Below are 26,523 nucleotides of genomic sequence, written 5' to 3' on the forward strand. Positions count from 1 at the left end.
TATATAATGTGTCTGCTCTGCATATAATCTGCTCTTTGGGGAATTAGCTAAGCTTAACTTAAGTAATTAATTTAATTAAGCTCCTAATTTTTTTGGGACTTGTATTACTCTCGTCGTACACGCAGCGCTAGTCTGAGACCTTATCTAACTCACACCCTGTGCCCTTCTTCCAAGTCTGCAGCCTGAAAAAAAAGTATACATCCAATCTCGAAATATCTAAAAATTGCTTATGATCTGAGATGATCCATATTTCATCAGCAATTTTGCAAATCAACCGAAGAAGCGCCACGCTCCCCCAAAGGAGAAACTGCCTTGTATATACGAACTGCGACTAGTCACATTTTATCGATTCCGAATTGATTTTAGGAAAAATAAATCTGGTGAACCCTCAATAGTTGTCGAGCAAATCGCAGAAAAACAACTAATTTGCGCAAATGAACATCACATTTTATCGGGAAAAGAAGCTCCTCTTGAAAAAAGTATACATCTAATCGGTATGTGCCGATTAAAGCTTCCACAATCTACTAAAAATCAACCCGCACTTTGACATATAAGCAAACACAAGCACAAAATTTTATTGTATCTAATCCCGCTTGTATGCTTCGCTTTGCGCTTGTTTTCCTGTTGACTTAATTCCTTTATGTTATCATTAACCTAACGTGAATTACAGTACACATTTAATTTTACCGTTGCAGCTACCCTGGTTCACCTAGCCCGTTACCTTGTTCGATGTGTCCTGATATAAATAATTTCTATTCAGGTTCGACTTAGCCAAACATAAAGTCTAAACCATTCGAGTTTACTTCTCCTGAGACAATTGCCCTATTTCAACCAACATTCAGGCAATGTTGATCTTCGAATTAGGCTTCCAATTAGGAAGTTATCCAATTAGCCTGCAGCGATATTTAACACAAGTTACATCCAACTATCGTTCAATTGCAAACCCGAAACTTTTATAGGCCTTTTTTCTCAGTCGTAAATCTTTCGAAACATCGTTAAATTGATTCTGAAACAACCACCAGCGTGCATTAATTGACTTAGTCAATTACTTATGTGCGTGATTCCGCTACCTTAATGTCGTTATTCTATCATCCTGTTGTATTCTTTGATTACCCTGCTAGAATGATTGTCCCAGTATCCTCGCTTTTGTTGGCAATTGATCTTTTAACCCACTGCACGCATCCTGCTGCTTGTGTAGTTTTGAAAAAAGTTGACATACAAACATTACGCAACCTGTATGTTTAAAATTAAACTACAGCCACTAACGGAGTGCCAGTCTGAAATCTTACCAAATTAAGGCCCCTAGCTCTTATACAATTAATTTCGTCCTAATCAAAACAATCTAATGTTCGAAAAAGAATATCCAAAGAAGTAAGAACCACATATGCCAATATTATATTTGTCAGCTATTTTGCATATAAGCCATATAGCACTACGCCAAAACTAATTGCACATCCAAATTATATGGACTGTGATGATTCATCAAAAAGAACATTCTTTTTTTCTAGCTATATTTTTTACTAAAATGAAATGCTAGTTAAGTTAATCGTTTTTTTATCAAAACATGTATATTCGGGTTTGCTGTTGTCGATAGCCCACATGCAGTTACATCGGCAGTTGCTGTCGGCTCCAAAATGAGCTCATGTGTACGATCCACAACGTATTTTAAAATCAGTTTAAGTAAGCTGTGTTGCCAATAATTCCGTTGACCAACATGGGTTTACCAAGTATACCCAATATATATAATGCATACACAATACAGCATTTGAGTTAGGATAAAACTACTACCTCTGGTGTCAGAAGACGGCCAGTTCTTTTCAAAACGAAGCAACAAACTCGCCATAGCGAACTACAGTGCGTCGTTTCCGGAGTTTTAGCAAAGGTCAGTTGTTGTCTTATCTCTACGCGAATAGACGAACTTCCAGTGGTTGAAGGTCGCCTAAGGCATTTCCATCTGATCGGTGAATGTTATCCTCAGTCTTGACACGGATTCGGAAAAACCTATTTTCTGGATTTCTACTAGGAAACTTGAAAGATCCTTAATAGGGTTTAGATTTGAAGGGCTAATAAAATCATTAAAGCAATCCAAAAAGACATGCATGATATACCTGGCTTTTTCATACAGCAGCTAATGGCCGTTTTGAGTAGGAGCATGCCCACTGCAACTACTTATTTTTTATAACCTTTTTTCTCCATTTGCATGCCTGGGGCTTTTCAGCCGATTTGAGTCCAACATTTTTGACACCTCAGCTTGTCATCGGCCCAAACTTATCAACTTCGCTTGACGCATGATAGCCATTGAAAAGTCTCTGGCGTCTTCAAACGGCAATACCTTAGAAAAATTACTAGTTAAGCTGCGATCGCGGTGCATAACGATATATTAAGTAGATTTTTAAGGAGAAGCGTGTGTAAAAAAATCTCCAAAAGTTATTCAAATACAGTCCTAGAAATATTCTCGTAAAAAATCGATTTTAGGTACCGGCGGACGCGATGAAGTGAGCGGTGAGCCCCTCTGGTTGATAGGCTTTTCATGTCTGTCAATGTTAAAGGCGGTGTATGCCACGGCGTTTTGCATTGATTTAAGTGTATTTAACTAATTCCCACACACCTACTGATCAGTGCTCAAAGTGTCCTAGTTAAATAGTTCTAGTCAATTAATCGTCACAGTATAGGTCGCGTTACAGAAAATTAATATTCCTCCCTTATGCGAAAAATGACTGAATTAACGAGATGTACAATTTATATGAGATCGAGAGTCAACACATAACTATTATTCTTATGAAACAGTTGCTTACTATCATCTCCTAACCCATCAATCAATCACGGAAATCTTCTGCCGCAACACAAAACTCCCGCAATGTGATCGGCATAAAGCTTGCATGATTTAAAACTGATCTGATGACCTTTATGTATATATTACGCTAATAATTAAATTCACTGAAACAAGTTCCGACACTTTAACGAATATGTGAAGATGCATGCATAAATAGCAGTGTGATGGCTGGACATGATCATGGTTTTCAACTATTTAGGCCATGGTATTCTTATCGAGTTGTTGGACCATTTAGAATTCTTTCATGATACTTTTTCGTGATTCTCGAATCGAGTTCTCCTATGTAACTATTTAATAATCCTGAGCTCTTTTTTAAAGCGTTAATCAGAATACTGTTCTGGGCCTTAATCTATTTCTTCGTTACGTTAAAATCTCCTATTTATAAGGAATGAAAAATAAACATTTCGCTTAGAAAATCACTACACGAATTAAAATAGGAAACACGGTCGTCGATAATCTAACTCTAACCACTAGCTCCTACCTGCCCGCTTTACTTGATGTTTTACGCCCTCTAAAATTTCTCTTCAGACAAGTAGCAGTTTTTTGTAAGCAACCTCGTTCTCCTCCTTCTTCTTGAATTACTTTTTCTCCATTAGAGGTACCCGGAACTGCATACAAATATGCAAAACACAAATCTCTATTTGTCTCTTTTGTTTCCCTTTGTCTAATCGTACGAGGATCCGGCAATAGCTGTTGAACAAGCTAACTCTTCTCAAAACTATGGACTGTTTGCCACCTGCAGAATTCCCCATGCCTCCTCTGTCTCTCTCCCTACCGTTCAGTGTGTACTCCTCCCAGTACCGCCCAAGTCAGTGCACTTTGCCTCTGCCTTTTGGCTTCCCGGTTAGGCGGCTCACCCCCGTGGCCTCGAGTCCGTTTATCCCCTACGTTTCCGCGCGTCGCTCACTCCTCTCGTTTCTGATTCCTTTTAGCAACTGCTACTTCAGGGCTGCAGCTGCCAACTTCTCGCAATCTCTTTCCTCAGTTTTCTTAAAGGTTTCGTCATTTTGTCTATTTAAGGGTTATCCTCTTATTTGATTTTCCCCATCTTACTATTATTTATTATTAGTGTACCTCTCAATAAAAGACCCTATTTAGGCCAGCAATAAATTAAAAAAAAAAAAAAAAAAGTATGTTCTGAATTGAATTCGAAAGTAGCTTTTTATTCGAATAGTATAATATTTAATTTCAGAATAAAAAACAAATTATTAGCTAATTCATTTTCATTAACAGATTCTGTTTCAAAACGTACCTACTCACATAGATATAAATGGAAAAACAACGTTGATACTAGTCCGGACTATTTTAGCTACCTTTAAAATACTAGCCAGGTAACTTGCTGTATCGCCATTACCTGGACAAGTAAAAGTGCGATTCGATCGTCCGCGTTCTCTGTATCTCCCATCAGTTGTGAGATAAATCGCTTGCGTCTGCTCAAAACGATAGAGAAAAACGCGCTGCCTGCCATTGAATAGTTACTGTCGCGAAGGTTTATCCGATAAAGGGCACACTATACTTCTAAAGCGCTAAAATAGTAATGATAGTAATAAGCAGAGCAAACCTGCTGTATTATAGACTGAGACGCTGTCTCAAAATCATACGGAGCGGTTATTTTCACTTTCGAAGATTCTTAAAAAGGGTGTATATTTAAAGTTAACGTACGACTGATTGGTCTAAAAAAAATTCCCAACAGAAGTTTAATTATTGTTCCATTCATGACATTCACCTATGTGAAACTGTACTTTTTCTAATCAAACCTCTTCTTCGCGGCGGGGCAGTTTTAAAATGGTTGCTATTTAGTGAAATTGAAATCCTACCTGTGTGCGTCGCTTGTATTGGTATCGACCCACGGCCAACGAGATCTTAGCTCTCAACTTGCAAGCTGCTGGCGAGACGCAAGGAGACGTACTTGAATACCAAGTGCATCCATTTCGTTCAATCCCGGTCGCAAATTGCCAACCGAAAGAAATCACCATATCACAATAGATTAACGATACCCCCAAGCCCCGTTTACCATGCTGACATTTACAATGTGTGTTGTGTGAAGATCAATCGTAAAAGCAACTCATAAGCTTCTTTCATTTTCTGCACTTCCGCGAATGCGCCAATAATACGGTCGTCTTCTGTCGGACTGCACTCAGCAGGTGATTTACTGCAACTTGGAACAAATAGTATTGCTTTATTGCTTGTTAACTTGACTGAATTAAGGTTAAGCTGCGCACTGTTTTTCTAAAGTGGAAATAATCCTAACTCACCAGAACCCTTCCGTTTTGAACTCTGACGTCCCAATGGATTCGTTGTTGATGGCAGCCGGAATTTTTGTTTTGTTGTAGTTGACGCTACGCCAAAGTGCTTGCTACAACCTGCCATACACGGCACGCAAGCGGAGTTCAGCGTTTTCGACCAGAATCCGACAACTGGGAAAGTCTGCCCCAGTCCTGCAATGTTGCCACCACAGATACGGCCGCCATGTTGTGTGCCACGATTGCCTATACTTGAAACTGTACCCAAGACAGGTTCGGCCCCTCTGTGAGGGTGCAAACGCTGTTTGTCCGTTCGTCGTCGTCGTCGTCAGGGTGCCTGCCTGCCTCCCTGCCTGTGAATGAGTATTCTGGCTGCTACTAGTATTGCTTTCTGCTATGTTTATTGCTTCACACTGAACGGTACTACAGAATCTCCTCGCTACTGGGTGGACCGTTCGAGTGCGAGTAGAGGCGGCAAGATTCGTCCCTTCCCCGTACTCATGACGTCATAACACCAGAACCGCAACAGCAGTAGCAGCCAGTAGTCCTGCCTAATCTAGTCTGTGCATGTTCGAGTTGGGGCCTGTATCAGACCTTTTAGTGAGTTTACCAATTGTTTTCACATTCAATAAAAACTCGTACACTTCGTCCCTATCTTGCTTTTACAGCTGCTGTTGACTTTGCTTTTAAGCTATGTTATCATCAGACAGATACCCTGCATTAAATACAGCCTGTTAGATTACGTAATGCTTGTGATTTGTAGGTTTAATATTAGAGACAGTGACCATTACGAAATTTGGCGCCACCACAGCAGCCACTGCGCGCGTCTACTCCAATGATATTCAGCCAGTGTTACTACAAAGGTACACAAACACGAACAACTTTACAACGACAAACATAATAACAACAACCAGAAGTGACTCTCCATGCCCTTACTCCTTCCGCGCCGCGCGCGATATATCGCGCGCAGCTGATCAGCATCACCGCAGACCCTTAGTACGGTTCAAAATTTTGCGCCGTTCTAATCCCCTTTCATTCCGCGGTTGTGAGCGCCGTCTGGCGATCATAGCTTCAATCTCAGCTACCAGCTGAGTAGTCTCGGTTTGTGTACCTTGTGGTGGTGGTGGTGGTGGTGGTGGTCGGTCCTCTTATTCCATCCAGTGCTATTGCTGCTACTAGTACCACTCTCGTCGTCACGAGTCAGTATCACTACACTACAGTATCAAACTGCTGCAGCGTCGATCCCGCTGCCGCGGTTGCAGCTCGCTTCAGCCAGCGGCTGCCACTGCCGCCCCTGTTCGCTCTAAGGAACAACGAAAAAGAAGTTATATCGAAAAAGAAAATAACGTAAGGCTTCTAGTTTCTATGCAGTAAAAAAACGGACATCTTTCAAAGGAAGACTGCACTAGCACTTATAGATAAAACGACAAAGTAGATAACGGCGACGACGAAGACGACGAGGAACGTCAAACTGCAACAACGCAGGAGGGAAGCGTGTAGTAGTTACCTATTATTACTGCATTCAATTTATGATTATTATGGTTATGATTTAATTGATTTACTATTGTTATTGTTCGGATTAGCACAGAGACGGCTTGTGGGTGGACTTGGGAAACGTAAACCCATTTTGACCACTACTATGACTGTATTATAATCAGTGATACCAGTATTAGCACTTTCACTGTTATTATTATATTATAGTTGTTGTTAAAATAGCAGCAGAGTAGTGAAAGCAACTGCAACAGTATAGTAGTAATCGGGCGGGTGGGTGGTTACAGGCGAAAAGTGTCTGTTGGTGCGGGCACAGCACATCGCCTGTTTTCGTTCCGAAAGAGAGCCTGAATTATTAAAACGTCGGCAAAAAAACAGACCACGGGGTGAGACGATGAGGTGATGACGGTGATAATTGTCGTCATCTCTTTCTTCATCAGTTGATTGATGAGTAGGTTCCTTCGAGCGCTGCTCTTGACTGGTCGTGGTAGAAAATCGCGGTGATTTGTGGTAGTGGCGGCGCTCGTGACGAATTACGATGGTGGGGGTCCGTCTAGGCCGGAAGACGACCGATAGACCAACGTTTCGTATATTTGGTGGCCGCAGTGTATGGAGTTATTGCTGCAGTGTACGGACCGTGGTGCTCTTTGTGCTATGCTTAAGTGCTAATTGTGCAGAAAGTGTCGTCCAGCAGCGGAATGAGAGCACGCGGGCTCCGATATCGCCTTTATCGGCTATGTCAACCCCAGAAGCAAATACGACAGCTTCCGCCGATGTTTGGAGCATTGTATCATTACTTCGTTCGTCGCAGGGTGTCTCAGAGATCATCGCTCGGAGACTGATCACTCTGCAGATCCGGGGCACCGGGCTATCAAAGGTAAAACAGATGAAGCACTTTCGTGCAGCGTAACCAACCTAATCATGAATTCGCTGTTCGGTGACACCATACATATACATTTAATATACGTATTACAGATACTAGTGATGACGAAAAGTGGTTGGAAAGGAAAGAAAGACGAGCTGTATCCGAATGTACTGAAAAACGTTGCTTTTCTTTGTTTGGGACGATCTGTTAGTTAGCCATCGGTGCTAATACTGAAGGGTAAATAAAGTACAAGTAGTCGCGACTTGTACTTATTAAGCGGTGGAGCTCGCTGTGTACGACTGTGTAGGTCACCCAACATGTACTCTCCTCCAATACGACATTGAGCTTGAGCTTGAGCAGTGATTTAGCTATGATTCCAGAGCTAGTTGTGCAGGTGACATATTTCACAATATGTCGTAACATTTTCACATGTTGTCTTTGGTCACGAAACTACTGGCTTCTTGTATTTAAAAGTGAAAGCGAATCGAATTCAAAATAGTGCGCTGAATCAGATATGACATTCTTGCGACCGCCATATTTACCGGTACGCTCGTCGGCGCCCGAACTCATTATGATCGATAATTCTTATTACTGTTTGTGTTGGTGTAGAGCAGGGGCTGCAGTATTCTATCTAACCTGAAGTGTTTACGTGCGCGATATTGAAATCGTTACTTTCCGACTGATGAAAAACTTAGCTAAAAAGGTCCGTATCTCGAAACAGATATCTATAGCATTTCAGACATAGTTTGCGATCAGTACAAATTACTCTAAAGATATTTTCGAACGTTCGGTGGCGCAGTACTCGAGCAGCGGCTGCGATAATGAAATTAATGTAGTATGATGTTCACGGTAAGGAGAGCGTTCCAATGACGATTTACGATAAACATTTTTTGCATATCCTAAAAATGTTCTCGCAGAAGGCCAATTTCATCGATACTTAGTTCGAAGTTCGTGGCATTAGCGGTAGAAAATTTTAACCCGTATGGTATGTTCTCCTGATGTACTGGGCACAGATTGATCATTGATGCATGTTATTCTAGCTTTCTTCAAGATCGGCTATTGAGGCATGTTTTCATTTGTAATTTTTCGAAACGGAACAGTAGTAAGAAAGAAGTACCGTCTGTTAAATTAGCAGCTATGGATGAATAGGATATTTCACAACAGTAAGCATTTAACGAATGTCGAGATGCCCGGCTTAGAAGGCCCAGAACATTGTTGCGCGGCAAGCACGCATTAGAGGCCTTGCCCCTTGTTTTATGTTGAATTAATTGCCCATATAACGCATACATATGTAGCTTCTTACACAGCAGGAATTGTGTTTACAGTTGTCATCCGGGTCAACAAACAGATGGCGCCACGAATTCGTAGAAAGTCTTTATGCTGTTTATAGTGTTTAGATATAAACTTGTCATACTACTATTTGACTTTATGTTGAGTATAGCTTGACATACTATACTATGATATTTTTATTCTCTACGTTTAGATGAAAGTAACTGAAGTAGGTCGAGCCTCTAATTGACTAAATTGTTCTGTGCACAGTCGGACTCGGACCTGGAGTTCCAGAGTTCTAGGTTCGAGGGTAATATTTGCTTTCCAAAAAATATTCCTAACCATATTTTGGCCTTTGATGTATGATGTATGCACACTGACTTAAGTCAACACAGGGCTCACTAAAAAGAGTTGTCCGGTGTACATGACAATATCGAGATAGCTTATACGTTAATGTTTTGATAATCACGCCAATGCGGTAGTATCTCTTGAAGGAATTTTTAAATACGTATTCGTCGAGAAGCTGCTCCGCATATCCTTAACAGTCATGTTTATAGATGCGTCAAAGGGGTCATCTGTCTTCCTAAATCCACAGGGTATCTTGAACGCCACGTCTCTCTCCCTTCTTTTTTGGCATTTAAGCAAGCTTACATTAAAGGTATAATGTAACAATACATGAGGCTCTCGATCTCGATTATATATCGCCATATTAAATAGATATTGAAACAGGTATTGTGCCGCTCTGTTCCTTCGAGTCGATTCATGCACCGGTATCCACCCATACCATTTACCACGGAATGTTCATATACGTTTCGTCTCATTCAGAAAACAACAATTTCACGCAACAAAGCTTAAGATCTAAAGCGGACTGACCATCGTTTATTTGACAGAACCGCTACGACTGTTAACGGCAGCAGCTTGTTATGATTTATAATGTCACCTACTTAGTGCGCCCATCGTTGCGTGATGCCGCTTATTGCATGAAAAGTATATCGCTGTCGTATATACATATATATGTTCACATATACACACAAGTGTGTATATATATATATATATGTGGTGTGTAAATTTGCAACAGGGCATTCATTATCCACAAGCAAAAAGTGTGATGAATGCCAATTATTATGTGCTCTTCTCCTCGTATTTGCGCAGTTTTTTTTTATTGACATGCGCGTCTGCGTGTTTCGCATTGAAGGATAGTTAGACATTTTGGCCCGTCGTTCTAAGTTTTCAATATTCCCATATACCCAGCTAGTGACTGCTAGCAGACTATTATTGCTCACTCGTAGTGGCCTTGTCTTGAGCTTATGACTAGAGACGTATCCTAGTTACCGTTGGCGGTCGGTCCTGCAAACTGGGTTATATGGCTACTTACCTTTAGGACTGTATAGGCTGCATGGCTACTGCTGTTGTTGCTTATAATGCTGAGTATCATAAAGGAAAGATCAGCAACGATGACTGAGTGCGTGAGCGAGCGCCTGCCATCGTAGTGAGTCGATAGGGCCAATCTACGAGCATACTGTAGCGCAGCGGTACGACGGTGGTCTCTATAATACGAGTCCGAGTCCTTTGTCAACATAAGGGTCGTCAAGTCAAAAGTGTTGATCAGTTTCTGTGGCTATACTACCGTTTCCTTCCAGAAGTGATTGTCTGTATTTCTCACGGCTAGGTACACAGCACATAGACACACGCAAAAGCAAGTAGCGCCGCCAACAACAAGCTAAAATGCATGTCTATGAAGAAAACGGCTTCCTTCGAGATATTGATTTGATATCTCTATCAGAAGACGTTGTCAGTTATAGAAAAAAAAAACATATCAAGTTAATTCCCTTATTTTTCTACTTTGTCTTGTGAACTTGCTTTTGGTGTTCAATATGCTGTTGCTGCTGTTTAAATAATACTATTACGTACTGCATAATCAATATTTAAAATTAACGGTTCGTAAGAAATAGACCTTTCTTTTAAAACAGTTTTGTCATTTTGAAGTTCGACTTTCTAAGTTCTACAGTTAATAAGTTAATAGGTTCTACAGAAACAAAATTTTTTCTAATTGTATGATAGCGTAAAATGGGAGTTAAACTCAAGATAACACCTTTACAGTTTAGTGATTGTCTGTAGTTTGAGTGTGCCATATTCGTATTTTCATTTCATTGTCGTGTTCTATCATGGTGTGATACATGGTGGAGCTACATGTGTTACGTAGCTGGTTTTCCTCTCTTTAGAAAAAGATTTGTGGTTGCGTAGTGAATGTTTTGATTATCATCCCGTTTCCACTGTTACACACACACTATATATATATATATATATATATATATATATATAAATTCCGAATTTAGATAAAATCCTCCCTAAGACTAAAAATTTCACTCCTAATTCGTTATGTTCATTCAATACAACTATTATTTATTATGATTGCAGCTTTGAAAACAAAATCATTTACTGCCCATTTGAAATTATCTCTTTTTTAATCTGCTAATGATTTTTTAATAGTAACCGTCTGTCAAAGGATATTTTTAGGTAGGTTGATATATCGCTCAGATAAGAGGGAGACTGAATTTTAAGCTGATAGCAAAGCAGAACTCCCAAAAAATGGAAAGGTTCAAAAGCGGCCAGAATTCCGAGAAGTATCAAAGGTGCTTACCGTTGAATTTGATCTGGACAGCCGGTTCATTCGCGGTGTTCATTACAAAAGCCCTTGAAGATTACCTGCCGGGGAATATTTGGCTTATAATATAGCAAAGCACTGTCTGCGACAGGTTTATTCCTATTCTGTTTGCATCGATTGGGTTTTTCTATCAATATACAGTGAAGCTTTTCGAAAGGACAATGCACAAAATTGAAAGACAAGGTTTAAAAACAACTAGTCATTATATCGTATTTGCAAATCATATGCCTTACTCTGCTATTATTGGTTAACGAGTAAACATATTATGGAATTCTTTGCACATGATGAACGTCTCGTCGTGGCTGTTGTAAGTAAATGCCGTTGTCTTAGCTAGCGTTAATAGGTATTTTTCTATTTCGAGTACTCTATAACTCTTCGATTTTAGAAAATGGGAAAACTTAAAATAGAAGCAGAAGTTGGACTAATATAGGTTTTCTCATGGATAGATTTAGCTGGCTAAGTATCGTCTTTAGTCTTCAGAACGTTTAAAAAATCAATTTGTTGAAGTTAACTTTCTTGTTTACGTATACATTAATCATAGAGTTGACCCGTGATTCGATCGGTTCACGCATCGTTTTTTGCTTTCGGTGCAAAAACGAAACTGGTAAAAAAATACCCTTAAAAAAGAAGACGCGCTCTATTTTTTCAGGACCCAGTTAATGCCGCATCTTTGAATGTATGCTATGGAAATGGTACCAGAGTTCTAATGTCCCCATTTCTAGATCCTATGATTATATAAAGTGTTTTTGGAACAGCTGAATTCTCGTTGAAACGTTTTCTTCCTTTCCTTTACTTTACTTTGTGTTGAATCTTTGTCTTTCTGCGCAATATCAGTCCGGTGAGAAAATATCGTTCCCTAACGAGTCGTTCAGACTATCGCTGTCGTGTACGGACGTTTGTCGCGGTTAAGGACAAATGTTGAGTATACATATATCTCTATAACATTTATTGACTCTCTCGGTATCAATTAAGTCAAGTGAGCGTCGGATCGGTTATCCGTAGCGTTACTGATGTTACAATAGAAGTCTATTGTTTTAAGAGGCATTTCAAGCTGAGGACTGAGGGGTATGCTGAGATAACAGAGGTTACCGCCGCTACTATGATATCATGACGGCGGTGCTAAAAATTGCAACGTGAAAGTAACGAAGTTTCTCGCGTACGCCCATACACGGGCATTTAGAGCACTGCAAGATGCGAGATTATACTGTCAATGAAAAAGGATCGTTACTTGCATTGGGTTAGAATTTGTCGTCCAGTGGGGCTGTGCTAGTGGTCACTGTATAACTTATGTGGGTAGCTTCGAAAATTCACAATAGCTTCTCTTGTCTGTTCTACATCACCGTAATACTTCACAATACGGTACAGAATAAGTAGGTTTCATTTTGTAAGGCAATTACTACCTTATGCAATTACGTATTGGCAAAAATCATGTAAAATATCATCTTCAGATAGTGATTCCATGTGTACGCAATCTACAAATACACCGTAATTAGCTAGCAAAATATTTGGAAGAGTTAACCTCCACGATTTCTCGCAGTCCCTGATGAGTCGTACCGGAAATCGGACAAATGCAAAAAACTATCACAAACCGCTTAGAGCAAATTTTAGAGAGAAAATGGTATGTCCTGGACTTTAGCATAATAGATTCAGTTAACAAAGTGTATGATGGTTATTGATCTAAATATTAGTGATGAGCTAGCTCATGTATACGTGGTGTAGGCCCCACCAGCGACATACAATTGTCACACAATTCGTACGACTGAACGAATCGGATCGTTGAGTACTTTAAAAGCCTTAGCAAAATAGCGGTTAGGTTTTTGATACGGTGCAAGGGAAACAATTAAGCAGTTTGGTAATATTTGTTTGAAATGCTTCAGTAGCTCTGAACCTCAGCAGTGGGTTTTGCTAGCGGCTAATGAGCGCTAGAAACTTCAAAGGATAAGTAGAATAGCGCCAAACGTGCTACGCATGTAATGCAAGCATATTGAGCTAATGAGGCTAGAGAAAAGCTGATACTTGAAACTCTTCGAAGGAAGAAGAATAGAATGAGATGAATTTCAACTAATGAGTGCAACACAAAAATGGAACTGTTCATTTTGTGCATTTTCTCAGTTTCATGTGATCGCTAAGTGGATTTTCAGGTATCAAAGACGAAGAGATAAAAGTGCATTGTTGACGTTTGATCGCTCAGCGAGTTCAACAGATACGGCTGTTCGATAACTTCCAGTAGAGGATTTGACCATATGCCAATGGAGGATCGTGTTGTCGAAACCTTATCTTAGTGGGCACCGAATAATCTAAAGAGAAAGAACCAATTTGGATAGATATCGAAATGGCCAACAGCTGATAAATCATATATTTAGTCAAATTCGCCTGCTATGAGCCACATAGCAGTAGTAATGAATGACGACTGGTGATCGTCTCAACCAAGTCGCTAGCTCACGGCTACTCCTGCAAAGTGAACGATAGATATTGTAATTATATCACAACAAGAATATGGCCTAATTAAAGGTAATGGGGGCAAGTGGTTAAACAAAATGCAATTTCATGTGTCACATAACCGGTGAACAGTGAGAAACGTGGAGAGACGCATGGGCTGAGTGCATAATGTAAGGGGGAGGAAAAATGAGATTCGATTATTATTGTTCCATCTTAGAAGTTGTCACAATATTTGAAGATTGAACGGGGGCATCGTCTGTAAGAAAAAAGAACTCTTTATTAAATCAGACCTTTCTCACTTCACTGTTAAAGTTCATGAAATAATGAGAATCTTTGTATAGCACTACTAATTGAACGGCGTCTTTAGCAACGAGCTCTTTCTGGCTTTTCTTTCCTAGGTTAAGGGTTTTGAATGCAAACGTCATGACGTTGCGCATGATGGTAATAGTCCATTCCTCCCGTAACGTCGCAAGTATGAATAAAATCACAGTGCGAATAATCAGGATAATTCACGAGGAAAATTCACGAAAGAAAACATTTCGTATCTGCACGTTCACTAGTGTATTATGGCTGCAGAATGCGTGCATTTATCCAGAGCCAGGTGTGCCAAGATAACGTTTGAACACTTTCATATCGGACCTGCCCGTAGAAATGCTTGTAAAAAATTAGGGGCACGCAACTGCCATGTGCCAATGTACGACGGAAACAGAAAACGTCAGCAAAGACGCTTTGCTCTCATTCGCTTTCCTAATGAGTTATCGCCATTATGCCATTGCATTATTAGTGAGCATATGAGCAATCGACATAACAACAAAGAACCTGTCTATTGTGCCCTTTCTGCGAACGTTTTGTACAGTACCACCAGGTGCCTATTATTCGAGTTTCGTGTTGTCTCTTAGGTCTGTTTTATAATTTAAACACAAGCTGAAACGCTTCGCGTTTGACTTTGTTGTATGGTAATTTGTCGAGAGAGTGAGGTTCGTGCTTTCAAGTATCTGTCCTTTACTCATCGATCCAAACGTGACCAAACGTATTTGTGAGTCTCTTCTTATTTTAACGCTGATTTGTAAAAACTACAGAAGTTCTCGAAAATAACACCAACAAGCACAGCATGATAGTTTCTATTCATCATTACGCGCTTAAGTAGAGATGAAGTCTGGAGCAATTGAGTCGGTAAACTTTTGAGGCCATAGAAAAGTTTGGTCTTGCCTTATTTGCAATCTATTTGCAGATAGAAACTGCTTACTTCATTTCTGCAATTAGCTTAAGCGTCAGTTACTTCTCATATTGATTATAATTATTTCAAAGGTCAACTAGCATGGAATTTTCCATTTGCGTGCGCCTAACGAACACATCCTTCTTGTGTTCATTCAAACTCAATGTATGCCCGAGGTGGTCAAAAAGGGTCGTATTGTTCTGGTATAGTCTATTAAGGCAGGCCAGGCATTAGATGTTAACGACACACAGAGCATTTTTTTCATATGTCACTTGTCACTTTTTTCAATGTTAGGTTGGCTCTAGTCTCTGTGCGCATATGCTCCGAAATTATAGGGAGATTTGTCTTTGCTTACTAGGCCTTAGAAAATTAATAGAAGAATGACCCACTGAAAAGTGAGATTCCACTAGAAATTATCTACTCTATACACTTCACAGTATCTTGAGAACATTACGAAAGAAAAAAGTATATGTATATATTTATAAATCATTATAGTGCTCACATATTAACATTTCTTTCATTCCACCCACATCGTTCGTTGCTATGACAAAACATAACGTCCTTTAGGGGAAGGGTCCGGAGAATATGAACAACAAAATCTTACATTTTCGTCCGCGGGGGCAGCCTTGACGATGTTTGCCGTTTGTAAGCTTGCGTTGCCATAAAAAAGCAGGATCTGACCTTGTTTGTTGTCGATAGCCTGATTCACTCGATGCAGCTGAGCCAAATAAACATGCCAACCAACTGTCCGGTTCGTAAAAGGTAATTCCCAGTGAATCAAGTACCTTCAGTCGTATCAAATGCAAAACAATCTGTTCTGGAAAAAGGTTTGGTTGCGTCATGGAGCTTGGACACTTAAAACTCTTAAGTAACTTTTTCAGTGATAGCGTCATTATTGTGTACAATTCAAATGTTCTGAATTTTTTCTCGCCTCGACGAAGTACATAGTAGGTGTCAAAAATGCATTTTTTCTACTTGGAACCTGTGGTCGATGCACAGAAAATGCTGGGTGTATAGGTCAAGTAGCCGCAACACTGCCTTGGAGCCTTACGGTGCCTTACAAAGTTAGGACCTGTTACTTTCGTTTGACTGACGCAACCCATTCAAGCGATGCCTGCGCACTGATGTGTTCTCATTCTCAAAGCAACGACAATGGTTTGTTTTTTACTCGCGCGCTTCTGCAACCGCGTAGCGGGCTTCTCTAACGCGCAATTACTCGAAACTAAATTGGCGTACGGAGTTACCTTGCAGTGGTCAGAAAGGCCAAAGCTGCCGATGCCGTCGTTCTTTGAATGCTTCCCAAGAAAACTTACCAGTTTCTTACCCAGTTATCCAGCAGAAACCGCGATGCATGCGCCAATCTTGGAACTGAACTAAGCTCAAGCTGTGCCTTGCAAACGCCTGCAAGCTCGCCTGACGACCGGGTTCATTTCTTCGCGAATCGCCCATATTTCCCAACTCCTCGCTTAAGCCATTTCTCGTCGAACGTCACTGGGGGATGATTCGTAACTAGCCACCAGAAGTCGAGGAAGTCCTTCATGACTTTGGCCATATCTCCACCCATATCATCAAAATAAAGCATGTTTAGTTGTGTCGGCGGCTGACAGGGACGAGTGTTTCCCACTGACTCGGCCTGTTACCGTACTCACGGATATATTCGCAGAAGCCGTAAACTTTACTCGTTCACTACAGACTGGATATTGGTATGCGGATAAAAACGAGTGTGATTTTTCGAATTGCTAATGAATTCGTTTGGCATCGTACCCTATTATGCCTGTATATGGCCTTATACTTTCCTAGGGTGTCAAAGCGGCAATTTGTTAGAAGCAGAATCCGAATATCAAAATCAGCTTTTTGCAGTTGTGCAGTGTAAGAACTAGCAATTCGTATATCTCATTGTATTGATGGAAGTTATTTTTGATGATAGTAACCAGGACGGCATTATTATGTTATTGAAATTTCGCGTTCCCAAAACAACAATGTATGTATTTTATTCTTACGGTAACCTCGTGCGACTAAAGTGCCTTTTTTGCGGTGCTGTAATGGAATGGTCCCTTTTGTCACTATGGGCTCAATGTGTCTATGTCCTGGCACACGCGACACAGACACAGACGCAAGCACAAACTCGTACGTGAACGGCGTGTTCAGTACCCTGAATTATATGTAGAGCAACGTTAGCAGATATTGTGCTGTTACACATAAAACATATCTTTTCAATCCAGCCTAATCGAACTCGATTCATCTTGGAATAACGTTTGTTCCGAACGATCTAGTCTACTAGTATAGTGGTTCTTAAAGCTTTTTCTTTTTTTTTTTCGAAATCATGTCCAGCTGCACGTGGATTCGCGACAAACAGCGTCATAAAATACTTCACTTTCTTTCATTTTCTACTATGTAGTTTGCACTCCGATGAAAGTGCTAGTTATTTCTATGTGAGCTTAAGAGCATAGTGCGCCTGTACGTATGTTAGAAGATTCTATAGCTATAATAGTTTTTCCTACTATGGGATATTGTTGCTCATGATCTCTTTATATATACATATAAACCACGGTTTGGCATATGACACTTATTACGAAAGCATCAGAAAGGTACAGTCTGTAACAAAATTGCCATTGGCAAAAATATCCATGGATATCGGCTTCGTACTGAATCCTGAATTCATGAAATCCGCTACCTCTAATTAGTTAAAATGGCATTGGTCTAATACGATATTAGGTATTCTAATGCATAAATCTCCAGACCGAATACTTCGTTGACTGGGTGCGCGTTTAGCCCCGTATACCACTCGAATCGACGGAACCCGTAATAAGCTTATTAGCAGATAGTCGACCGATATCCAACGAAGTTTGTCAGCGGATTGTGTCACGACGACAGCTCTATAGCGTGTCTGACGTTGTCTGATGGGGGACTGTGTGAGTACTGATATCGGTATCAATGCTGTTGTAAAATTTTTTGATCCGTGTCTGAATTTACCGAACAAGACGACGAATCGCAAACGTACATGCCTAGAGTAATGAAAAATTTTCCCACCAGTCACTACGGTTTACCTTAGGTGCTAGGTAGTAATACCTTAAATATCTTCCCCTTTACTTAAATACCATCCTCCCCCTTTTTATCACCGTTCTTTAATGCTTTCATAGTGGGCCAAAACGATAACCGTCAGGTTATTCGTTCGTTCACGAAGTGCAGAAGGTAAATTGAACTTTGTTTATTATCATAGATGAAAAGTGTGATTATTTGGTTTAACTTTTGTCCACCTTGATTACAGCTTTCAGTCGGGACCTAAAACGTTTACTAGTCATTCCTGTTCCAATTCGCAACTGGCTTTTTAATGGTAACCGTGCGTCAAGCGATGCTGACTAAAGAATATCCGTAAAAACTTCCCTCGTTGTGCAAAAACCAACGTTTGGATTGATGGCAGGTTATAGGCGCCCAAAGTAAAGCGTGTGAGCTTATCTAGAAGTACGGGGTTTTTTCAAAAACTGTCGCTAATTTCTATGCAAAAAATTCCGGGTAACTGAAAATAGCTTCTGCGCTATTGTAATTAAATTCCAAGCCTTTTTAAATATAAATCCTGTTGCGGATTTTTTGCTTTGCTTTATGAAAACCTGCTCTGGGTTTTTCCAAGTTGGCGTAAGAGTAGGTGAAAACATTCAGCGGAGATGTATTATCGCAGTGGAAGAACGTTTGAAAAGATCAAGTGACGGCCGAAATTTCGACAACGGAGCAGTTTTCCGCTACAACTGTTTCGCCTACTGATTTTTTTTTCTCTATCTAAAAGTGGTGTCGGATAAATGCATCCGTGAAGCCGCAAGCGACCGGTCCAAAAGACCCCGTGTTGTCAACGTATCCTGTACATATATCTATTCTGTAAATTATACAATAACGGATTTTAAGATTGCATCTTGCTAGTACATTCGTGCTCTCACCAAGTAAAGCCTGGCTCAAACTGGTTTCATCTGATCCGACTGTAGGACAAGAAAAAATTCCGACATGCTATATAGCGCGTCATATACATATTACAACTCTGGGCGCTTTGTTCTAAAACGGGACACGTTTGACAAACTCAGTCGAGCACTGAGAAAGCAAAATCGGTTACCGAAGCACAACAAAAAATGAACAACAATGACTTGTTGAATGAAACCTCTGGATTTCTGTGCGATTTTTGAGCGTCAACTATGCCGACCGGTGACCTTTGCAATTTCATTTAAATCAGCGATCATTTCAGTGGCTACGATTGAGTTGAGTTGAGTTCATGTTAAATGCACTCGATGCGTCGTGTCTAAAAAAGAGAATAGCACCTGTATTAATACAAATTAATATATAAAACGGAGTGACAATGTAGTGCTGAAAGACTAAAAAATACGGAGTTCGACAACGACCGTTACTTAGATCGAATTGTAGAGATGCTTTAATGTTCCCACAGATGTTCAAAAGTCCACTATAAGTCGTGTTTATTATATCGTATGTCTGCGGCTGGTTGACGAGAGAGGAAGAAAGAGAGACCAAATTTGTAAAAATCTCGCTCCGAATACCCGTCTAGAAAAGGACGAACTATTAAGTGTGTGAGCGCTAGTTGAAAGAATGCTTTTTCTATTAGCGAAGTATGAAAAAATATATCCCAAAGAATACTGCAGCACCTCAGAACACCACACGGACATTTGTTATATGCAGGCGCAGCAACAGCAGGAAAAATATACCCTTTTTATATACAATATTATTTATTGAAAACTCATTTAGCAAGCTATGCGCATTTTTTTTGTTTTGCTGTATTTTAAATTTTTCTTGCTTGTACTCCATTTGGAGCGATGCAAACGTGCTATTGCATTTTTTAAAACAAAAAAAAATAGCGCGAGAATTTGAATCAGTCTTTGGTAAACAACTATGCACTTTATCTACAGCCATACGTCTATGTTGTCTTAGACATCAAATATATTAAGAGTAACCTATTTTTTTCGACAAAATAGTGCGAATTTGTTTGCATATTTATGGCATTAGGCAGAGATCGGTATCATAATGCGTTTACCAAAAACGCGAGACAAACTACATCTCCCGAGTGGTAATCAGTCAGATCCAGTTGGTTTTTTTTTCATACTAGTGCTCGCGTCGGTTTATAAAGGATCATCGCGGCAAAAGCAGCAGTCGATAATTTCGATAACAGTGTCACGGTTGATTTCAATGAGCTTTGAGTGTGATATTTAGGGTACAGAAGACTTTGACGATATGTCAGTGGTGCTAGTACTAATTCGCGAAAGTGCACCTTATAGAGTCGATGGAATCCTCTTGAATTATGATCTTTGTTTGTAATATACAAAAAACGGCAAAGCTATCCTCGCAAATGGGTAGTGCAAAAGCTTGAAATTGAATCTTAGCTGAAAACTTTTTAGTCAAATACAAAACGATTTTTGCATATATTTAAAAAAAATTCATAGAACAGGTCTCACGAATCGGTTGTTTTTGGCGAATAAGCCAAACACATTCTCACATATGCTGCATAACATAGCTTCAACATAGATTGCGTTTCCTGGGTAACCAGCGCCGACAAATTTTTCCACGAGAGAAAACGCTTTGATTGTGGTTTCATATAGTGTAGGTTGCTCCACACAATTACTGGTACGTTTTTTTTTATCGTATTAATTAAGCTCTCGCGGGAAAATGCTTGATAGTCGATAGTTCTTAACGGATTGCTTATACCGCTAGATACAATAAACACAACAGTTGGCGTACTCGTGTCTCAAATGTTCTGAAGCTCAATAAGCCCAAACAAGAACACTGTTGCAGGAGACGCGCTTAGTTCAAAGCGGGTTTCTACGGAAATTTGCGGTGATCGTGACCCAGCACAGTGGTTCCGGCCGAAGCAGAAATCCCTAAGATATAAACTTACGACGTTCCAATCTGCTGCGATGCTTTGGTCACCTAGTTGTTTATGTGTATTACTCAGCTTTGCTTTGTTTAAATCTTTTAATCACCACTATATACACAACTTCAAGTGGTTTCAAGTATCTTTGACTAGCACGTAAAGCATTTTCACATCTAGGGGAATAGGGTTGCGGCATGGTTTAGAACTTTCCATAGGCTTGTGTGGTCTTAAGCAAATATTCTATGTTTACTATCTTGGCAAATATACACATATTTTTCTTATATACACATATCTTGTGTTGTGTAAATTATGGCATTCATGTTAGTCTGTAACCATAAACTAAATTTTACAGATTTGTGCAATCTGTGTAAAAGCGATCAAAGTTGTCACAGCATATTTGTTAAAAATCAGCACGCTTTTTGATAAACGTGCGACAGATCTAGCAGCAGCCATCAAACTTTCTATATACGTATATTTAAGATAGCGAATCTCGACTTATTGGACTTAAAAAACACTTCCCAGATGTTTGCCTAGTAGGGGCGTTTGGTCGCTTTCTGTTATTCCCTCAGTGTCTATGTCTACCGGCTGTGATCGGGTAGGCAGGCCTGTGGGAGATGGAGCCGCAGATTTTAAGCTTCCGGTAGTCTGCGAACAAACTACTACAGCCTACTATTATTTTGTGGAGAAGGTCGCTTGTAAACCCTTGATTTGTACATGTAGAAGGGCTAGATTGACAGGATAAATTCGCTTAATAGTCCCTTAACTACCAGTTAACGAATATGCAACACGAACCTATGAAGTTTAAAAGAACATGTATCTAATATTCGAGATCCTGTCATGGCTTATTTGTTTTGATTTATGCATGACCAGCCACAGGCAATGACCTCTTCTTTCATGGAGAAACCTGCAGTCGTCGCATATGGGATAGAAGCGGATTACTAGAAACAATTTAAATTGCCTATTACACATCGTGTGCTGCCTCATCCTATTCGTGGCTATAAAAAGGCAACCTGCTAGAAGTGTTCTAACAATGTTAAATTAATTCGGCGCTTATTTTCTTCTTCCAGATCACACAGATTTCCCTGACTCAAAGTGTCGGAAACCCAGGAGACGTCTGCCATCCGGACCATACGATCGCGTTCCACTGGATTCGTACGCTCAACAAAGAGACTGTCATTGATGTAAGGGACAAAAGGTCACGCTAGTGCACCAGTGTGACCTAACATGCTATGCTTTTTAATCATGTTGAAACACAATGTTTAAGATAGTTTCTTCATTGTTTTAGAGGGTCATATGGAGAGTAAATGTTAGACGAGCAAAAATACCGCGGTGTTTCTAGTATCATAATATACTGCACAGGGGGTGGTTAGTTAACATATTCAACTGACTATGAGAGTCGCTGACACACGTCGCTCTCCTCTCTCTGTTGCTTGTGATAGATCCAGGGTGAGTTGTCGCCTCAGTCGAAAGCGGGTGACCCAATACAACGCGGATCGACTCTCTACGTTTGTGTCGGGAAAGAAAGAAATGAAACACTGCAGCATCTCGGAACCGAATATAAGTTCAGATACATTGATAGGTAAGCACCCGTTACAGTGAATAAGAGAGTTATGGTCTACTCGTACGCTCTATGTTTGCTGCGATCAGCAAAATACTCGCGACTATCTTGCAAAGCAAAGGATTATTTTAAACTATGACAAAAATGAAAAAAATTCTTAGATTAGACGTAATACGAAATGCTACAGCAGATCACGATCTTTCGGTATTTCACAATAGAGAGACTCGTGTAATAAACCTGTGTAAATAGAAAGGACTGTCTCGTGACAGGCACTGAGCCTACTGAGACATTAGTGGTACTTTTTTTCGGTAGACATTTTTACTATATAATAAAAGTATATTTGGTTCGTTACCAGTATTGCTGATTGAACGATTTCCATATATATATCTATTTATATACCATCGGCTTGGATGCATTATCGATCCGGCAGGCCAATATTTAGAGCAGCTGACCTAGTTGTTAAATCTATTTGAAAACTGAACGCCGAGTCGTTCGCTCTAGGAGATATATACTGTCGCTTTTTGACCGTCAACTATTGATTCTCCTCCGTCGAAGGACAGGAAAAGAAATATCAGAAAAATAAGAAAAAGTTCGTCAGGCTGACTTCAAAAACAAACTGTGCCAGGTAGTCGCCAACAGATAAACGGTGCTGGTCGTCTATTAATCAACAGGTTTCAAAATACATTGGCCTAGTAATAGTACACGTATGGAACTCTTTTTGTAAGGTCTACGTACAAAGAATACTCGTCGATGAAAAAAGCTTCAGCTTCTCTCTTCTCAATGGTGAAATTGCGCGCCGCATGCTCTGACCGATCGGTAGTATGTGATGTCGTAGTGAATTTGTTTGATTGTCGCACTCCTGACCCTAACTGTGATCTATTTGATTCTTGCGATTCGTCAACCAGCTACACTCAAGTAAGCTTATAGGTCTGCGTGTTGACGGGATCATATTCACTTTACCACATATGGACAATACGCCGTGATGAGCAGCAGCAGACTGAGTGATGCGCTGCATAAATGGACGACGGCACGTTTACATTTTCTTGAACGGACGAATGGATTACACACTCACATACGAAGCCACTGAAGCATGAGAACTCGAAAATTTTCGTAAACAAACAAAACTGTTAGCGCCAGCTTGCTCGACGAGCAAAATGAGTGTACATTGCTTAAAAGAGGTTTTAGCAGCGACAGATCCTTGCACATATATATATATATATATATATATATATATATGGGTTCTTGACCCACGCTCCCCCGGAAGGATTTATCAATTTAAGCTTCTGGCAGTTATTTTCGCGGTTCGAACCTTCAACGCCTCTCTACGTACACATAAGGTTGAATTAAAATCGCTTCCTCGAGACTGGTTCTGATCTGCTTATGTAAGTGTCACATAGAGATGTTTTGGTGCCCGGCAGCTGATAACTGCTTGTTTACCTCGGTGGTTTGAACGAGAAGGTTTTTGACTGCAAACCAGGAGGCCTTTGGTCTGAATCCGTGCTAAGACATAAGCCCCCGCAGAACTGGGAACCAGTGGGTTTAATATTAATAAATAAAGCACCGAGTGCTAAATTTATTTTTACTAAGTCTTTTTTCGCCTCAGTAAAATCGGGTAAAAACGTGCAGACCTCACATTCTCTGAGAACTTTCAAACGTCGTTTTCGTTTGCTCAAGAGAAACTTGACGCTATTCATACCTGATGAAAACACTGAAACAAAGTTTCATTTCCTATACTGCCTAGCTAAATTTTGTATTTCGGGGAGTATTTCTGTTACGTTTCGTTTAGACTTTGCCTTGCGTTTGAGTTGTTACCACTATAAATTTATTGAAATAAATTCAAAGGTATCCACAATGTGCCTCTTAATTGAAAAATTTAGCAGTGTGTGACTGGTTGGTCAGACCCTTGCCCTGTTAGATCTTCGCTGCGACTTTTTAACTAACCATAATGTAACGGACTGTGAGTCATTGTAGCCCCAGGAGAGTAGGCCAGCTGGGAATATGGTTTGCAATAGAGCGGAAATAAGTTAGCGAAGAAGAAGCGTCCTTTGATTGAGGTAACGTAGCGACAAGCTGGTCGCGAGGCGTATCTTCGGCAGACCAAAACCTTATTGTTGAAGACGAACGGTATGATTCGAGACCGAGTCGCCCAAACGGTCAACATGACCGGATTACTCAATAATTGATAGCTATTTTAGCAGATAGACTTGTTTTTCGTATAGATTAGATTAGACAAAGCAAAAAAGTTCGAGATGAGCTATTATCTCTACCTATATTATTTAGCACTTCGTTTAAAGAAAGTAGCTGAGGGCCTGCCGACCGAGGCACGCTATATTTTCAATATTAATTGCAATTTTACGTTCAATATTTATTGAGTAACAGGTATTCATTATATGTTTGTCACAAGTCTATACATAATATAATCGTTAAAAACATCGTACTGGTAACAAATTATTATAAAAATAAACGGAAAATAACATCACCGCCACCGTAGGCAAGAAGAATGAAATTTAGAGAGTAGAGAGTTTAATCGTCTGATGCAATATTAACGTAGATCCGAACGTAAAACTTAAAATGTCCATGTTAAAGAAACACAAATAAATCGAACAATTAATCTGGATTGATTTGACTTTTGCCGACTTACCGCTGTGGAAAAATGTCGCTTTTTTTTCTTGTGTGGGTCCTGTCAGCGATGTTCAAGCATCCTTTGAACTTCTTTATTACTCGAGAAAACTTATGCAGGGATATCTAAATGTCTCGAGTTCTACATCCGGTATTGTCGCTGAACGTTGGTTCTTATATTTGCTTATTACTGGCATATTTACATTCGGAATATAACCATTTGCAAGAAGAGTGCCATTCTTTATATTATATATAGAGAGACCATTTAATATATTAACTTTTCTAATTTTTTCACCATTTAGTAATAACACTCAGCTAGTTAATTCCATAAGAAGTGAACGGATGGCTTACGCTACCTATGAATACGCGTTTTTCAAGTTATTCTAGTTGTTCGCGTTAGATAGCATTATAACATTTTCGACAAGTTGCTACATAGATGTCGAAGGCACTAGCTGACCAGCTGAACCAGGAGTTACTTTCGTTCCTGTGACTGCCTCCGCAGTTATCCGTAGAGCCTCGCGCGTTGGTTCAAGTGTACCCGTTATGATCACCCTATAGCCTCAATCGCCAGCAACCACTCAACGGGAAGATAGCGATCTTTCCGAACTTCACTTGGTGACGTCGTGCTCATATGGCTCACAGGGGTGTTCTTAGCCATTTTGCTACTGGTTATCGATATACTGTCACAATAGCAGCTGGTAATAACCACTAACACCGTCTATTCTGCCGTTAGATTGCCTAAATCAACTACACATATTTCTTATCAAGTTTTATTACCTACTTAAATTGTTTTCATTTATTACAAATGGTTACGGAAGCAAGCCAGTCGATTGGGTTATCGAGGGTCTCCGTCCGGATGATTACTCTGATTGCTTTATCGGCTCCAACTACGCGGGACACATGAAAATCTATAAAGTTCTATTCCTGTAGAAAATTAACAATTATGAGGGTCCGAATAGACAGATTCAACATGATACGAAGACGATACACCGTATTACTCGAGTAGAAGCACCGAGCTTAGCGACACCCTACTGGACCATAGTTTTCTTCGATCGAATTTTGGCACTGGTATTTTTATGCACGCTACTTGTGAAGGTGTCGTATAATGATCCAATTCACTAACTAACCATCAATGAATAGAAAAAGCTGTTCCTTTTAGATTTACGGCTTCAACAGCGTTGACGGACTCCGGAAGAATTTACCGATTCGTATTTGTGACGAGTTTTTGATTTGATGCATTTTGTATTGAATCATGTCCGGTAGTCTAGTAATGCCAAGGTCTAGGTTAGCTTAACACTCAAAGGACTGAAAGCAGCTCCAACGGCTGCTATTAAATGGACGACCGGTGCGGAGCTGACGGACTCGATTTCCTAATTTTTTTTTTTTTAATCAGAAAGCTGCTTGCAGTTGGGCGGTGATTTTCGTACCTCCGGGCGCTCATGGGGATTACTGGAACTCAAGTTGA

The 26,523-nt window shown here is 40.1% G+C and overlaps 2 protein-coding genes across 12 annotated transcripts in view; one reads left to right on the top strand and one right to left on the bottom strand.

The window, feature by feature from the left end:
* phtf (putative homeodomain transcription factor) overlaps window positions 1–5,786 on the bottom strand; it is a 13,391-nt gene extending 7,605 nt beyond the window's left edge. The window contains exons 1-2 of one of the 5 annotated variants that reach the window (XM_086990615.1): window positions 5,089–5,785; window positions 4,651–4,991 (exon numbers count right to left, since the gene is read on the bottom strand). Coding sequence is in view for 1 of the 5 variants with exons in the window: in XM_022806506.2 (XP_022662241.1) it covers window positions 5,089–5,203 (115 nt within the window). In the remaining 4 variants the exon portion in view is untranslated. Of the gene's footprint in view, window positions 1–4,650; window positions 5,011–5,088 lie in introns of all 5 variants that reach the window. The other 4 variants (XM_086990613.1, XM_022806511.2, XM_086990614.1 and 1 more) reach the window with 4 other exon arrangements.
* A 379-nt stretch (window positions 5,787–6,165) lies between these two features.
* The window catches only part of LOC111250688 (metal transporter CNNM4-like), a 49,207-nt gene continuing 28,849 nt past the window's right edge, over window positions 6,166–26,523 (top strand). For 2 of the 7 annotated variants that reach the window (XM_086990600.1, XM_086990603.1), the window contains exons 1-3: window positions 6,166–7,444; window positions 21,949–22,062; window positions 22,321–22,460. In XM_086990600.1, the coding sequence (XP_086846726.1) occupies window positions 7,106–7,444; window positions 21,949–22,062; window positions 22,321–22,460 (593 nt within the window). In that variant the 5' untranslated portion in view covers window positions 6,166–7,105. Of the gene's footprint in view, window positions 7,445–7,982; window positions 8,136–14,676; window positions 14,842–21,948; window positions 22,063–22,320; window positions 22,461–26,523 lie in introns of those variants that run through there. The other 5 variants (XM_086990601.1, XM_086990602.1, XM_086990605.1 and 2 more) reach the window with 5 other exon arrangements.

This window comes from Varroa destructor, unplaced genomic scaffold, assembly GCF_002443255.2.
Source record: "Varroa destructor unplaced genomic scaffold, Vdes_3.0 BEIS01000005.1, whole genome shotgun sequence".
NCBI lineage: Eukaryota > Metazoa > Arthropoda > Arachnida > Mesostigmata > Varroidae > Varroa > Varroa destructor.